The sequence below is a fragment of the Enhydra lutris genome, unplaced genomic scaffold (genome assembly GCF_002288905.1).
Source record: "Enhydra lutris kenyoni isolate GAN:26980312 unplaced genomic scaffold, ASM228890v2 scaffoldscaffold1, whole genome shotgun sequence".
NCBI lineage: Eukaryota > Metazoa > Chordata > Mammalia > Carnivora > Mustelidae > Enhydra > Enhydra lutris.
In genome coordinates this window covers 56,701,484-56,718,053 of record NW_019154085.1, presented here as the reverse complement: position 1 = coordinate 56,718,053, position 16,570 = coordinate 56,701,484, and the positions used below count along the sequence as shown (strand labels likewise).

At 43.9% G+C, this 16,570-nt stretch overlaps 1 protein-coding gene across 1 annotated transcript in view; it reads right to left on the bottom strand.

Annotated features, from left to right (window-relative positions):
• Positions 1-16,570, bottom strand: part of LOC111140662 (tetratricopeptide repeat, ankyrin repeat and coiled-coil containing 1) — a 139,901-nt gene that overhangs the window by 78,136 nt on the left and 45,195 nt on the right. Inside the window, exons 3-5 of the mRNA XM_022492870.1 lie at positions 14,843-14,947; positions 2,525-2,655; positions 1,297-1,483 (exon numbers count right to left, since the gene is read on the bottom strand). Of these exons, the coding sequence (XP_022348578.1) occupies positions 1,297-1,483; positions 2,525-2,655; positions 14,843-14,947 (423 nt within the window). The remainder of the gene's footprint in view (positions 1-1,296; positions 1,484-2,524; positions 2,656-14,842; positions 14,948-16,570) is intronic.

Here is a 16,570-nt window from a genome sequence, read left to right as displayed (position 1 = left end):
TATGTGACTGCATCTCATTAAGACGATCAAAACTGAATGAAACAAAAACCTACTGGAGTGGAAACTAAGGGCAGAGGCGGCCGTCCCTGTGTGAAGGGCTCCTGAGACAGCTACAGTGAGGTCTACATCACAGAGCCCGCCACCCAGGCCCAGCGACCTCACAGATCTTCTGGGGCAATCTCTAAAATATGAAGTTTATGAACCTGCAACTTGGTTTTGCAAATTACTCTTGAAATAGCAGGTAACAGAAGAAAATAAGGAGCTCAAATGTCATTCCCTTTAATTACATACTTATGTGGAAGTAACTGGGGTTCAATTCAGTCCATACTAGAACATAAGCTGTCCCTCAGAGACAAACGCGTATGTCAGAAAAAGGGCAGGAGCTGTATGTGCAGTAGAGCACTGATGTTGAACAGCAGCACAATCCAGGAGCAGAGGAGGGCCCAGACAACCCATCCAGTGGTCCAGCACACCTGTTACCTGAAAGGCACCGCGCCGGACACCTGAGACACACAGGTGCACAGCCCCACCTACAGAAATGTAAAGGCACTCTGCCTGGGATAGGATGTGAAAGGTAAGGGCTCTTTCCCCTGGTTGATTCTAATGTGTACCCAAGACCAGAAACTACTGAACCAATCAGAATCCTTACTTTAACAGAGAAGGAAAGGGAACAAAGTGTGCAAAGAACGCCAATGTTATGCAAGTGTTGATCTAGCCAAGCACCCTAAGAATCGGGACTAGAATCTGTGTCTCCTCATCCACAGTTCAGGGCAAGGAAACCCACTGGTGTGGGTATGGGAGTGCGGGGGCCCCGGGTGGACATCCTGAGAAAATTCTAGCCTCAAAAAGAGTGGTCAGATCCCATGAAAAGAAACTAAAGAGAAAATACCTGGAACTAAGTGAGGAAATGAATGACCTTGAGATTGGGCTGGGAAGACGCCTCAAAACACAGGGAACTTATTGCCCGGTTCTATGTCCCAGGGGGACGAGACATCCAGCAAATGGAATTAATCGATGAGGAGGTAAGATTTCGTAACTTCACATGTCAGATGCGATCAGGACATTTTTTAACCCAATGAGCCCAGGGTTATAAAAACCAACACCAAGGAACATAAAAGGTGAGGAGGCTTCATCTTCTCGGCTGTCCACCGAGCCGGGGCCGGCTGCAAAGAGCAGGGCCGGGCCCCGGCCGAGCGACCTTCACGATGCAGGCTACAATCCTCTGCAGTCACGCCTGGTGGGCGCTCTGGCTGACGGGCACTGAGCCATTCCGTTACCGAGCCGTGTACTTCTTACCTATAATTCCACTGTCCTTGCTTTCCAGGGTGGAACTAGGGCTGCTAACGGTCTCACAGGGACTTTTGTTGGCTGCCGTCTTGCTGACACAGCTATTCAAGGTTGAGCAGGGGCTATCGGTGCTGGGAGAGGCGGTGCTGCTGGTTAATGTGGAGCAAGGACTGATGCCTTGGCTCAGAGCTGTGCGCTGCAAGGCGAACGGAAGGAGGGTTAGCATGGCTTCACACACGACGCTTCCACAGAGGCTTTTGTTTCTGACACTAAAGCAGTAACACTGCAAACAGGAACGGGAAAACCGTTTTTCAAACTGAGGGGGCTTAATATATATATGTGGCCTCCCAAATTGTAAAAAAGAAATCTCTTTGTTTTGTCCCCTTCCCCGGTGATTTTTTTTTAAATCATTATTATTAAAAGGGCAGTCTCAGACATAATTTAGTGGGAACACACATTCGTAAAATAGAAATAGCCAACGGGCAGACTTCCTTTCATTTAAAGTCTGCAGAAGACAAATGCGTTCTTTGACCTCTGTACGGAAAACCTGGGAACTCTGTTTTTGTCATGTTTCACGAGCACTGCAGCCTGATTCAATTCTCGAAGATTTATGGGCTCTGCAAGCAGGGCCAGGAGGCTGGTGGCCACTGCCATCTCAAACAGTGCGTGACACCCTCGCAGAGACCCTCCCGGGGGGGCGGGAGCTCTGGCCCCTCACCGCTGCTCAAACCTTAAGCATCTCCGCTCTGAAGGGACAGGCTGCCGGCTCCCTAGGATGCAGAACGCTTCTCCGTGCATGACCCATTTGATCACATCTTACTTTGTCTCTGCCTCACCTCCTACAAATCTTTCCTCATCCCACCGACCCTCCAAAATCTCAGCCTTTAAAAAAAAAATGCACAGGAAGGCATATCCCAAAGCAGCCAGATGAGAAGAACCATGTTATAAAGATAAAAGTAGTTATCGTGACAATGGGAGTCTTTCAGCCACTTCAATTCATTTAGCTACTCTTCTCTGGGGGGTGACTCGAAGGTTAACATGGATATTTTCTTCAGTTCTGCACCCTTCTGCCTCGCCCCACCTCCCCACTGCAGAAATCACGAACTGAAATTTCGATACACAACAGCCCAGACTCATTTGACTGAACCCCGACGCAGGGAGGGGAAGAAGAGGGTTATGCCCTCCTTCACACATCCTCTGAGCCCGTAGGATATGCAGTGTCTTCCTCAGGCATTACCATGGTCTCATTGTTTTCTTCAATGGTTATGTGTGTGGCACTTGGGATCCCTTCTCCCAGTAAAAATCCCAGCCTTGTCAACAGTTCTTGAGCTGCTGGCGAACAGCTGGGTTCATTATCGGCCTTTGCTTCTGGAACAAAGAAAGAAAACAATGAAGACGCCCCTCTGGAGAATTTCAGGTTTGCATCTGGAGTGTTACAGCTGTTTGTCGGGTGCTTTTGTGTATTCTTATAAAATGCACAAAGTTTGACAATGCTGCTTGTCCTCTAGCAATACATTCTAATTAAGAGGCTGTGACAGGTTAAGAAAACAGTGAAAGAGAAAAAAAAAAAAAAAAAAGTGCAAAGAGTGAAATATTTGACCTGAATCAGAACACAGTGTGATTATAGGATAGCAATCCCTATTTCCACGGCATGTGAAAATGGGCACACCTCCCACACCAGAGGCAGAAAGAGGCCTTCGTCTTAACTCTTTAAGTGGACAGGGTGGCCAGTGCCCACAAGAGGCAGATATAAAGTCAAACCCAAGTGGCATGCTGGCAGAGCCCCATGATACTTAGATGTTGGGGTAAAACTGAAATCCAAGCTCTCATTAACCAAAAACAGGGGCAGGACTAACTTTGGTGGAAACGTGCTGTGCCCACCCCACAGCCACAGCAGTCAAAGTCAAAGCCAGGACCCCAACTCGAGGGTCAGTCGTCAGGAATCCACTCTGAAACAAAGATTTTAAATCCCAGCGAAATGTGTCCCAGGAGACAAAGCCCAGTGACACACTCTCCTGTTTGTAGGAGATGGAGAGAAATCAGGCTGTGTTCTCTGCACACTCCACAGTAATGCTGGACACACGGTTAACCTGAGGGTCACAGCTCACACTCGCCACCTTTCCCTTCTCTGGCCTCCCCCTGAGAAGCTGGTCATCTAGCTTTCTGCACTTTTTTAAAAGAGTTCTGTTGTTGGGTTTAAATATTGAGCTATAGGTTAACCTTGTATCCAAAAGACTAAGGGAACTTAACTACGACTGACGAAATGATGGTCACATCATTCTAACACCTCTTGTCTATTTTTAAATCAGCATCCATCAGGGAATGAAATAACATATAAAGCAAACCCTGCTTACAGAAGTTAGAACTTAAGAACAATATGTCGCTTGTAATATACTCATTCATCTTAATGTTTCGTTCTTTTTTATTAATCATCCAGAGACACAGACCCATACATTGATGAATCCGTTTTTCCTAGATGTGGAAATCTGCAGGTAAGTCTTAGAAATATAACATGAGGGGCGCCTGAGTGGCTCAGTGGGTTAAGACTCTGCCTTCGGCTCAGGTCATGATCTCAGGGTCCTGGGATCGAGCCCCGCATCCGGTTCTCTGCTCAGCAGGGAGTCTGCTTCCTCCTCTCTCTCTGACTGCCTCTCTGCCTACTTGTGATCTCTCTCTGTCAAATAAATAAATAAAATCTTTAAAAAAAAAAAAAAAGAAATATAACATGAGGAAAGAACAAAATAGCAGTGTTACCTTTGAGCTACAGTATCCCCACCCAAGTTCAATGCTAACTTTGCCTTTTGTACGGAGCCATAAAATCAAAACCAGTAGAGCTGAGAACCATTTGTATTATCTTCACTCACATACCAGGTTTGCTCAGTCATGCTCCCAGGATAGCAGCTACAAGGGAAACCAGGCTGGCTGTATCCTCAAGGAAGGAAAAGCATCCTGCCCCTTGCTTACTCTCAAAAGCTCCTGATGTTTGCAGTAAGAATTGTGGTTTGCCAGCCTGGATGGTTTTTTTTTTTAGCTGCTCCAGAAAACTACAGGGGTAAAATAACCACAGATTGATTGTTCTGGGTCAAGAGAGCCCGGATGTTTCTGGATCATTTGTGTTAAACTCCTACCAGAAGGGGGCAATGGCCCCAAGCCAAAAGGGGTAAGAGAGCACCCCGGGGCAGGTCAACCACACCCAGAAGACCACTCTACAAAGGATCCCTTCCCACCAGAGATTTCCAACCATATTTTGATTCCCAAAGTACTTGGGCATTTGGGAAAGGCAGGAAGGAACCAAACCAAATCGCAAAACCCAGGCACACCCAAGGGCTGAACCACTTCAGAACAGGATCAGTCCCACCCTCCCTCGCCCCAAGGCTCAGGCGGGACGGCCCTTTTATCTCAGGTGGCAGCTGGACCAGAGGGGGAGAACAGGATGCAGATGGCAAGGGGAAGAAGTGGGTAAGGGGGCGGAACTCCACAGTTTCTCTACTCCACACCCCTGTTTCCTTTCGAAACAATCTCTATACTGCTCCCCAACTGTGAATGTGCCCCTGTCTAGCTTCTGGTTCAACCTGAAATTCCAGGGAAAGCGCCAGAAACGACTCCCAGTTGGCAGCTGCTGTGGAAGCACACAGAACAGCTGCACGGGCTTGGCTGCCACAGAATTTACCCTGATGACAAACAAGGCCACAGCCTGTTGCTCACACGGGGCTCACTCTGAGACCCTGCATCCCACACAGGTCCTTGGGGAATGGGGTGCCCCCTAGGGAGCCACTGCTGCCTCCACACTGTGTCCACAGACAGACACCCCAAATTGCCAAGGTTTTCATGAAAACATATATATATATATATATATATAGAATATGCGTGTGTGTGTATATATATATATACATATATATATATTCTATATATTTTTTTTTACAGATTTTATTTATTTGACAGAGAGATCACAAGTAGGCAGAGAGGCAGGCAGGGAGAGAAGGTGAAGCAGGCTCCCTGCTGAGCAGAGAGCCCAATGAGGGGCTCGATCCCAAGACCCTAAGACCATGACCTGAACCAAAGGCAGAGGCTTAACTCACTGAGCTACCCAGGCGCCCCCAAAACATATACTGATGCAGAGACAGCTGACTTCTCATCCAAACCTCCCCCTTCAGACAAGCTGGGAGCTGGGGCAATCCCCAGGTACAATGTCTGGATTGACAGGACAGCCCTCCAAGCTCACAATCAACTTGTCCTCTTAACCATTCAGTCTGCACTCAGTTGCCACCAAAGTTCCCAAACTTCACCTGGGTTCAGGATGCATGAATAGACATCCTTCATTTCAGGTTTAGCAACTAGTAAGTCACCGCTATTTCATTTTGTCCAAAAGCTTCCCAACTGTCTTTTCATATTATTCTCTTTGTTCTCAAATGTCATTCCAGTGACCTTCCCTTCAGAAGCCTCTTTCAGTTTGAATCCCTTAATCCACGTTAAGCCGTCCACATTTTCCCCTCCCTAACGTACAGATTTCTGAACTTTCTGAACTTTCCATTCTGGCAGAAGGACCCCTGGGTGAAGAGTGACAGTGCCATTTTGGGAGAGATGAGTTGCCTACAAACTCACACTGATACACTGAACTGTGAAATTAAAATACATTTCTACTTCCACAGCCGATCAACAAATACTAAGATTTGAACAGTCAGATAAGATTTCCTTAGAACGCATTCATACTCCAAAATGAAAATCCAGTGGGACACTCTAAATGGAAAGTATTTTCATTCATGTAGCTAATATTAAAACACTCACCAATAATAGGTATACCTTACCCGAAACCACTGTTAGGATATGAACTGGAGATAAAGACATCACATCTTAGCAACACTTTACATCTCACAAATTCCAATACCCAAAGAATTTATGATGGCTGTATTTGGAGTTGAGAGAATAATTGGCCTCACACTTCCTGGGAATCCATTAGACAAGTGGAGAGTGATTCCTTCCCGATAATGTTTTCATGGAATCCTCACTATCACACCATAATGGAATAATCAAGTGGAAAAAGGCAAAGGGAATTTCTTGGGTCACTTCCTGTCTCTTTTTAACTAATCACACTTGGATTTGTGGCACCAACCCTCAAGTACAGTCCATACACTGACCAGCTCCCCAGTTACCACCCCCATAACGTCAAAGCCATTTGTGCCTCTTATAACCATCCCCCCATCCTTCCCTTCAGCCTCAGAAGAAAGGTCTTCTTCTCCCTACCAAAGCTATTCTGGACCACTTACTGTGTGAACCTCTTTAACCCTCAATCTCCTCATGAGGGAAGTGGCCATAATCACTTCTTAAAGGTCGTGAGCTTACCAAAAAAAAAAAGTGAGAAAATAATTTATATACCAAGCATCTTCGAGATAAGATGCTATATCAAAGTTGGTCATTATTTCTACCAACTCTAACAGCAAGAGTCCACTTTCTCACTATTATTTCATTTTCTGGTTTCTCAGATTTCTATCTATATTCAATTTCTCTTAGCTAACAAAAAATAGTTTTTTTGTTGATGACTTTTCTGTCTTAAGTAACTTTTTCTGAACCTCATTATTCCTTGAAGACAACAAAAAATTTCCTTTTTCTAATTATCAAACTGTTCCCACTTGGCCCACACTAATTGCTTTCATTTCTTATCTCATCATTCTCTCTTCTTAAAGTCGGACTATGTTAAAACCGTGGAGGTTCCTGGGGATGACGAAAGATCATTCTAGCAAGACACGCCCTTTCCCTTCTCTCATCCTCCTCAAACTCTATGAATTTGGACACCACTGACAACGTTCAGCCATTTACTACCAAGTGACTCTGAGCAATTGACTTAATATCCATTTCCAAGATAGTACTTCTGAACGGAGTCTGTTAAATGAGACACAGCTTCATGTTAAGTCCCATCCTCTGCTTCTAAATGTCCATGATCTCCTTCTTGCTAAACTTCTTGCCCTCCTTGCCTTCTATTTACATCCTGTTTCTACCTGACTGCTCCTTCTCCTAAGCCACCCACCTTCCCTCCTCCTTGAATTTTCAAAAATAGTATTTATAGAGGAGTACCTACCCACGGACCTAAGCTGACTGCCATTAATTGGTTTCTAGTCCTGAATAAAAAAATATACTTATCACACAAGTTATCTTTAAGCTCTCCATCCCATTCACCCCATACTGAAACTATTATCAAAGCTTACCATTTCCTCTTTCAAAATATCCCTGAATTAGTCTCTTTCTTTCTAGTCATACTGCCACTTATCAAGTCCTCATCCCCTCAAGTCTAGGTAATTATCAGACTCTGGACCAATTTTCTCATCTCTTTTTATTTTCTGTCTTCTTTTCCTTCCTCAAAGCCAGTCGTTCTCAAACTTTTTGTCTCAGGTTTACTCTTAAAAGTTGAGGACTACAAAGACCTTTGGCATAGGTGAGCCATTGATACTTATCATGTTAGAAATTAAAAGTAAGGGGCACCTGGGTGGCTCAGCTGGTTGGGCGTCAGCCTTCGGCTCGGGTCATGGTCCCATGGTCCTGGGATTGAGCCCCGCCTTGGGCTCCCTGCTCTGTGGGGAGCCTGCTTCTCCCTCTCCCACTCCCTGTGCTTGTGTTCCCTCTCTCGTGGTCTCTCTCCGTCAAATAAATAAATAAAGTCTTTTTTTTTTTTTAAAGATTTTATTTATTTATTTGAGAGAGAGTGAGAGAGAGCATGAGCAAGGAGAAGGTCAGAGGGAGAAGCAGACTCCCCATGGAGCTAGAAGCCCGATGTGGGACTCGATCCCGGGACTCCGGGATCATGACCCAAGCCGAAGGCAGTCGTCCAACCAACTGAGCCACCCAGGCGTCCCAATAAATAAAGTCTTTAAAAAAATTTTTTTTAAATAAAAAAATTTTTAAAAGAAATTAAAAGAATCATTTTAAATCTACATCAATTCCTCTTAAGTTCACAAAACCTACAAGTTAAACATTTTTAATAAAAAAAATATTTTTTTCAAAGATTTTATTTTTAAGTAATCTTTACACCCAACATGGGGCTTGAACTTAGAACCCTGAGATCAAGAGTTATATCTCTACCAACCCAGCCAGCCAGGTACCCCACAAAATATTTTCATTTAAAAGGTTAAGAATAGCAGTTTTACACTTCTCCAAATTCTTTTTAATGTCTGATTTAATAGAAGACAGCTAGATTCTCGTGTCTGCTTCTGCATTTAATCTGTTGTGATACATTCTTTTGGTTAAAGCATGTGAAGAACGGTGGCCTCAGAGATATGTAGCTGGGAAAGGGAGGAGCCTTCTCAATTAATTACAGATATTCTTCTTTGATACCACACCAAAACTTGACAAGTAGCAATTCCTTAAAGGTTAGTTCTACTGTTGACTTTGAATCTGTATGAATACACTTTTTGTACTGGGTTACAGCAAAAAGTCAACAGTCTGAGTCAAATGGATTTTTACCCATGCAGGATTTTTTTAACATCATGCATTGAGTAATTTGGAAAATACTGGTTTTGCAGATCTTACAAGAGCTGACACATTTTATTATATAAGACCAAAATATCACATTAATATCACTGCATCTCAAATGAAAGGTCCTGAGAAGCCATCAAGCTCAAGGTGACAGAAAGAAATTCTCAAAACTTAATTTTTCACTTGAAAGGTCAGATTTTATCATTAGCAAGGAATCCCTGTCAGTGTTTTTTAATTGAAATGACATGCTCATTTTGCTCCTTTTTGAGAAAATGTGTGCCTAATACCCAATTCTGAATGACCATGGTTTGCCAGTCATTCTTTCAAGTAAAAATGGTGTTCCACTACAAAACTGGCAATTCCAACGGTCACACAGGTGGTTTCCTTTGAGACCATCATCATACTTCAGCATGCAGTAGAAGTGCTTTATGGAGACTTCCCGTTTCATCACACAGACTATTAAGAAGATCAATCTAGGGACAAGATTTAATAACCTTATTTCCAGGGCTTTGTCAGGGACATTACTGAGTTATTATTTTCAATGCTAGTGCATGGTGGTGGAAGATACTACATCTGGCTCTAGTAGAGCAGGTGCCCCTAACTTTAACGTGTACCAACGCATCAGAAGTCTTACTAGCAATTGCTTTTGCACCATCAGTGCAAATGTCAATGCAAGAGATATGAAAATATCATCCTAATATCATTACAAAAAGAGTTTTGACCTCACAGCCCTCAGTGAAGGGCTTGGGGATGCCTAGAAGTCTGCAGCCTACATTTTGAGAACCTCTGCTTTAAGTCTTCAATTGTACTAAATTGTCCCTTTTCTTTAAAATCAATAAAAAATGATTGCTGCATACACCTCTCAACCTATTAACTGATCTCTCTTCTCCCCTTAGCTGCTCAAAGTCTTGGGGTAAAAAGGCAATGGTCTATCCCCACCAATTCCATTTCCCTTTCGCCTACCTACAACTTAAAAGTCATTCACCTTCACTAGCCTCCTGAACCAGACCTGGTAGGCACAGTAATTTTGTCTTTTTAAAAGGCTCCTCTTTTGATTTTCCTGTAATTTTTGACCTTGGAAATACACTGTCCTACAAGGAGGAAAGTGGCAACTGTCACATCAGACACTCAGAGAGGAAATCCTTAGTTTCCAGGATTTACTGTATGGTCTTGTGGGTTCTTCTTCTACCCATTCTCAGCTCTCTTCTCCTAATGACCTTTTCCCTAGTCTAACACACCCTCATTTCATCACATTCCCTCTAAACAAAAGTCCATACCCAGAATTTTTGAGACCCAGTTTGATTTTCCAACTGTTCAGTGGGCATTTGTGCCGAGATGTTCCACCAACATCTCAAGCACAATATACCTAAAACTGAACTCAAACCGAAATGGACGGTTCCCTCTTTCAGTCCCTCTGAATGTTGTCTCAAAGCCTTGAAGTCATCAGCTTTGTCTCTTCTGGCTTCCAAGCCCATGCAATTTCTCCACAATATTCCTATTCCTCACCTCTTCTTTCCTGATCCTGTTCTAATTTGAGACCTTACTCTGTCTTATCGAACTAATGAAATCTCTTCCTCACCATCTTCCTGACCCTAGTCTCTTTCCTGCCCCACTGTATCCTATACTTTATTGTCAGGTCAATCTTAAAGTAATCAAATCCTGGGGCGCCTGGGTGGCTCAGTGGGTTAAGCCTCTGCCTTCGGCTCAGGTCATGATCTCATGATCTCGATCCCAGGGTCCTGGGATCGAGCCCCGCATCGGGCTCTCTGCTCAACGGGGAGTCTGCTTCCCTTCCTCTCTCTCTGCCTGCCTCTCTGCCTACTTGTGATCTCTGTCTGTCAAATAAGTAAATAAAATCTTTAAAAAAAAAAAAAATCCTTCCCAGCTCAGCTCCTCCACTGGCACCCAGCTCGGATTAGTCAACACTACTTTTCCCCCTTGTATCACAGTCACTCAGCATATAGACAGGTCTTTAATCCCCAACCAGACTCTAAGGCTCCATGGAGAAAGAACCTATGCTTGATAACCCATCTCAAATAGCATCTAATACAGCACTTTTCACAGCATCAGAATTAATATTTACTTAAGGAAATGCAGAATGAATGGATACCCTACCTCTGGTCTCTTTTCCAGGCACATCCCCTTTCTGAACTCTCATCTAACTAACACCTTAATCAACTATTAGTCAAATGGCATATCACCATTCTAAGAAGCTGAATGTCTGAAATAATAACCAAAAACATAAGGTGTCAGTATTTACTTAAACATATCTAAAAAATGACACTCCTCCCAAGATAGCTTTGCACGTAATTATTCTGCTGTTTCATATTGTTAGCTTTTACTTGCTAACAGAATGCCAGAAGAAAAGTTTCATCATATTTTGAGATTGATCTTCACCAAGCAATGACTCACTAGACTAAAACTTTCTCACCCCTCCCCATCGAAGCTTGCTCAAGTAGCTAATGACAGATGGAAGCAAACCTAAATGGATTATGGTTGCCCCTAACTCAAAGAAATATAGCTGTGAATCCTACTGCAATTTAATAATCCTCTCTAATTTATCTGTTGTTTTTTAAAATTTTCCCTTAAGGCAGAGGTATTGTCTTGTAGGCAAATGACATTCTCCCCCTAAACAATATGTTGGTTTAGCAATAGGAAGCTCATTCGTGAAGAACATATTCTGTACGACACACAAGTTATTAGAACTATTCGACAGAAAAAGGGGGACTGTATTTTGAGGAACTGATTAAGTCACTTTTTTTTTCTCCAGAGTAGAAAAATGCTATTTTTCCAAAATATTTTAGAATATTAAATAAAGTAGAATATATTTCTCTAAAAACGTTCCCAGGTAAATGTAAACTTTAACAGATTGATTCTTTACATATAATAAAGATATTCATCTGCCCGTCTCCTACAACCCACTTTCCAGATGGCTAAGATATGCAAATTCACATAAATAAAATTATTTATAGGTTAATGAACAAATTCAAAGTGCTCAGTGGTTTTGCTGTACTTTGATTTAAATTTCAAATAGCTAAGAATCAAGAATTTATGGAGCTAAACCATAAAACGAGGCAGCTTAGTCCGGGAAGGGTATTTTAGACATTTAGGAGTAACTCGGTATTTCGTGAGCCTATGGGAAATGCTGAAAGCATTTCACAAAGAGCTGTTTTCCATAGTTTGTTAGTCTGGAGAATACTGAAATGCTGTCATTGAGAGCATCCAGAAAAACATCTTAAGGATAGAAAAGAAAATGCCCAAAGAAAATATGAAAAGCATAAGTCCAAATTTTAAGTTAAAACTGAAGTGATGATGCTGGATAGTCAACCCTAGAGAGTAGGTCTGTCTGCCATACATTAGTGCATGCTTGGGTTAATACCCAAACTCAATTAGTTGTAGTCTGTTCCAGCCTCTCCTTTAGGTTCACTGACCTGGATATAAAATTTACACTTTAATACGGCAGATTTAATTAACCCTATTGAAATGTAAAAGATTCCACGGGGATTATAAAACACACCATCCCTTACTAATTGCCGAGCTGAATTGTGTCAAGCAACCACTTTCTCTTGAACCAGTAGAAAACTGCGGGGGCTTCCACCAACATCATGACTATCCACACAAGGCCACAGGCTTACAAAGAGGAACCATATCTCTTTCTCTTTGCCTGAACACTGAAAGGGAAAATGCACCCTACTTCTTAATTCTAGGCCAAACTTCTGGAAACTTCTGGTCTGTATTCACAGCCCAGATACGTCATGAGTTCAGTCCCCTCGGAGACAGACAATGCCGCATCTGAGGGCTCGGGTCTCAGGAGTGAGTGCACGTGCAAACTGCAGGACATGCTAGCAAGAACAATCTTGACACTTTAATTAGTTCAGCCGGCAGCCAAGCAGGAGAATGCCTCCCCCAAGAAAGATAGCTGATTCCGCCTTGGGCAAGAGGAGAAATGTTGACAATGGGAATTCTTTTTAACCTCTCTTCTTTGCCCAAAACAAATCCTAAATTTCTCCCCCATTCTTACCCCAGAGAGAGTCCTAAATGTTACACAGGACCTCAAGGAGGTTACATCATGCGGTCTAGGCCAGTCAAAACACCAAGGGCATAAATGACCAGGACTTCAAAGGCTTTGGAGGGTGGGGATGAGGGTTAGGTGCGGTTTATTCTGAAATGGGCAAATAGCTTGGTAAATCTGATTACTGATACTCACTTCAGAGGACAAAGCTTTTATTTTTCTTTCAAATCCCAGCATAGAAAGGAGAGAAGAGATCTGAAAATGGACACCTTCACACGTGAATTCACCACCAACAGGGTCCTCATGTCTGTAGAATGGCCAAATACCACCGGGGACTTTCCCCTCTTCACCACCATGCTCCTGGCGCCCTGCCCTCCTCAGCACGATCCCAGTGGGAACCTTTTACCCAAACCAAACAGCTCGGCGCCTGGACAGAAGGGAAAGGGTATAATTTCTCATGCCAAGACGCAGGAAACAGCACCTCTTCCCTGCCCACAACGCCCAGCTCCTGGCCCCCTCTCATCTCCCACCATTCTAAACTCCCCTTGCTGAGGTTTACCTTCTGCCAACTCCTCTCTTCAGCTCATTTTTAGGTTGTTTTTTTTTTTTTCATTACCACCCTACTTACTCCATTTTTCTACCATGTCCTACTTTGTACCACTCCACCGTATGTATCCACAGAAACACAGTGGTTAGGGGCGCCTGAGTGGCTCAGTGAGTTAAAGCCTCTGCCTTCAGCTCAGGTCATGATTCCAAGGTCCTGGGATAGAGCCCCACATGGAGCTCTCTGCTCCGTGGGGAGCCTGCTTCCCCGCCCCCCTCCCCACCTGCCTCTCTGCCTACTTGTGATCTCTGTCTGTCAAATAAGTAAATAAAATCTTAAAAAAAAAAAAAAAGAAAGAAAGAAACACAGCGGTTAGAACATAAAGGAGCTGTACCCCTGACCACCCACAGCTAGGAAGAGAAGGATGCTAGGTATTCCAAAGCGGAAATATAGATGAGCTTTCTCTTTCAGCAGGACTTCATAAACTTGTATCCACACTGAAGGTAAAATGGGCTTCTCTACATAAGCCAGGATTCCTAACCACATGTTTCTGCAGGAAAATGGGGTACAAGTTCAAAACATACAAATTAAAGGACCATAGAGTCATGAGCTGGGGACCCCTTGACACCACGGAAAGAAACAAATGGAAAAATCTCAAACTGATTTTAAAAATAAGAACAATTAATATACCTATGAAATACTACAGTTTGTAAAGTCTGTTACACTTATTTCCAGATCTAGGAAAAAAAGATATAAAATATCTTTACTAAAAGATTTCAATTAATTTGGGCTGTTTGGGGGTGGGGTGCTCTTAGTTCAGCACTCCCTAAAGAAAAACTTTAGATCTTAAAAAACAAAAAGCGGGGCGCCTGGGTGGCTCAGTCGGTTAAGCGTCTGCCTTCGGCTCAGGTCACGATCCCGGGGTCTTGGGATTGAGCCCCACGTCAGGCTCCCTGCTCAGCAGGAAGCTGGCTTCTCCCTCTCTCACTCCCCCTGCTTATGTTCCCTCTTTTGCTGTCTCTATCAAATAAATAAATAAAATCTTAAAAAAAATTAAAATAAAAAATTAAGATAAAAAGCAAAAAGCTTTCAAAAGCTATCCAGTGCTTTTAAGAAGGCTAGTTATCAGAAACTTGTCCAGTGAAAGTGTCAGGTTTTCAGCCAAAGCCTGCTGAATTCTCCAAACGGTGGAGTACCAAAAAGCATAAACAAAACAGCGTGCTGGAAACCGTCTATGACTGGCTTTCCTTATCTCCCCATGCCAGGGAGGTCAAAATTGAGAGGAAATAAGGCTCAACCCTTAAACAATGCATATGCACCCACTCAACTATTCCTACCGGTGTATATAAATCCAAGAATTTACATTAGCTCACCACATCTCTGGAACTGGCCGGGGCAGGGGGCAGTCCTCCCAAACACATTCAGTTTGGCAAAGCATTCCTACAAGAGGCACTCCAGTTTCACTCAGAAATGGAATGTCATTATGTAAAATCCTCTGGGGGAGGGGAAGGGAATCATTGAAAATATATTCTTACCATTCTCACTGGGCTCTGCTGCCTTGGACACTTCTCGGAACGGGATTATAACTGCATCTCCAGGCACTCTGGGGCTTTCCACATACTTGGGCTTCCTGACGGGACCTGTGGTGGAAAAGATCTAAGTGTGGCTAATTTTTTCCAGACGCAAACAAAGCTTCGGCATGTACAGTGTGTGTGTGTCCTCACCAGGACCCAAATATGCCTCAAGGAAGAGCCCTTCTCCTCCCTTGAACACACACACGATCATTCCAGGACAGACGCGGGAACGTCCAGCCTGGCTGCCAAAGCAGAAATGGGTAAGCTCAGTTTCGAGAATGTCAACTCTGGCAAAAACAAAAGCTGCTCTTTTGCTGTGAAGACGCGACAGCTGTCTTTGGTGTACATCAAGGAAGGGATTTTGACATGTTCAAACCTGGACAGCTTCTGGCAAAGGGTTTTTATTTGGAACCTGTCTCTAACTGGGACAAAGACGATTGGGTTGCTTGCTATCTCGGAAGTCAGGAGGCAAGGATTACAAACAGCCGGGCTGTAACATCCACACACTCCGAGCGGCCACAGAGCGCCGGCATTTTATCACCCTGGTGACGCACTGCGATTGTGTGGGGCAGGGAAGGCGACGGTTTTCTTGGCACATGACAGAGCCGCCTTCAAAAAGGCACAGCAGCCCGTCCGGCGTGCAACTCAGGGACACAAGAGGCCCGTCGGTCCTATTTCTCACCTTCCCCTCAACCTCAACTTATCACCGGAAAATCTGGAATTCTTAGGAAAACTGAATGGACCCCTCACCCGCCGGCGGGAATGAACAGGTGCAGCCACTTCAGGAAACGGTTTGGCAGCTCCTCAAAAGGTTACACACACAGTTATTATGTGGCCCAGCAGTTCCGCTTCTTGACTCACACACGTTCACACAGAAGTTCGCACACCCATGCTCGTGGTAGCATTATCGAGAGCCAAACGTCCATCAAATGATGACAACAAAATGTGATCTGTCCATGCAGAGGGACAGTATTGGGCCCCACAGAGGGATGGAGTACTGATTTATGCTACGACAGGATGGAACCCGAAAACACGATGCTACGTGAAGGAAGCCAGTCCCCACAGACCACATATTATATAGGAGTCCACGCGTATGGAATATCCGGAACAGGCAAATGTATGGAAACAACGAATGGCTGCCAGAGGCTGAGAGATACGCAAGTTAGTGGGGTGATGCCTAAAGGGCAGGAGACTTCTTTTTGGAGTGATTAACATGTCCTAAAATTAGTGGTGGGGGCGCCTGCGTGACTCAGTCATTAAGCATCTGCCTTCGGCTCCGGTCGTTTCCCAGGATCCTGGGATCGAGCCCCACGTCGGGCTCCCTGCTCAGCAGGAAGCCTACTTCTCCCTATGCCCCTCCCCCTACTTGTGTTCCCACTCTCACTGTCTCTCTGTCAAGTAAATTAAATCTTTAAACAATAATAATAAAATAAAATAAAATTAGTGGTGATGGCTGCACGACCTTGGGAATATACTAAAAACCGCTATAGTGTACACTTTAAATGCGTGCATTGTAGGACATGTGAATTACATCTAAATGAAGCCACATAAAAAAAGAAAAGACTGCCCATCCTGTCTGTTCCTTTCAAGCATCACATTACACTTGGCCCAGAATCACCCACTCGACTTTCATTTTCCTTGGCTGCTTTATACTTAAAGTACGCTTTTACAGGGCCACAGAGGCAGGGC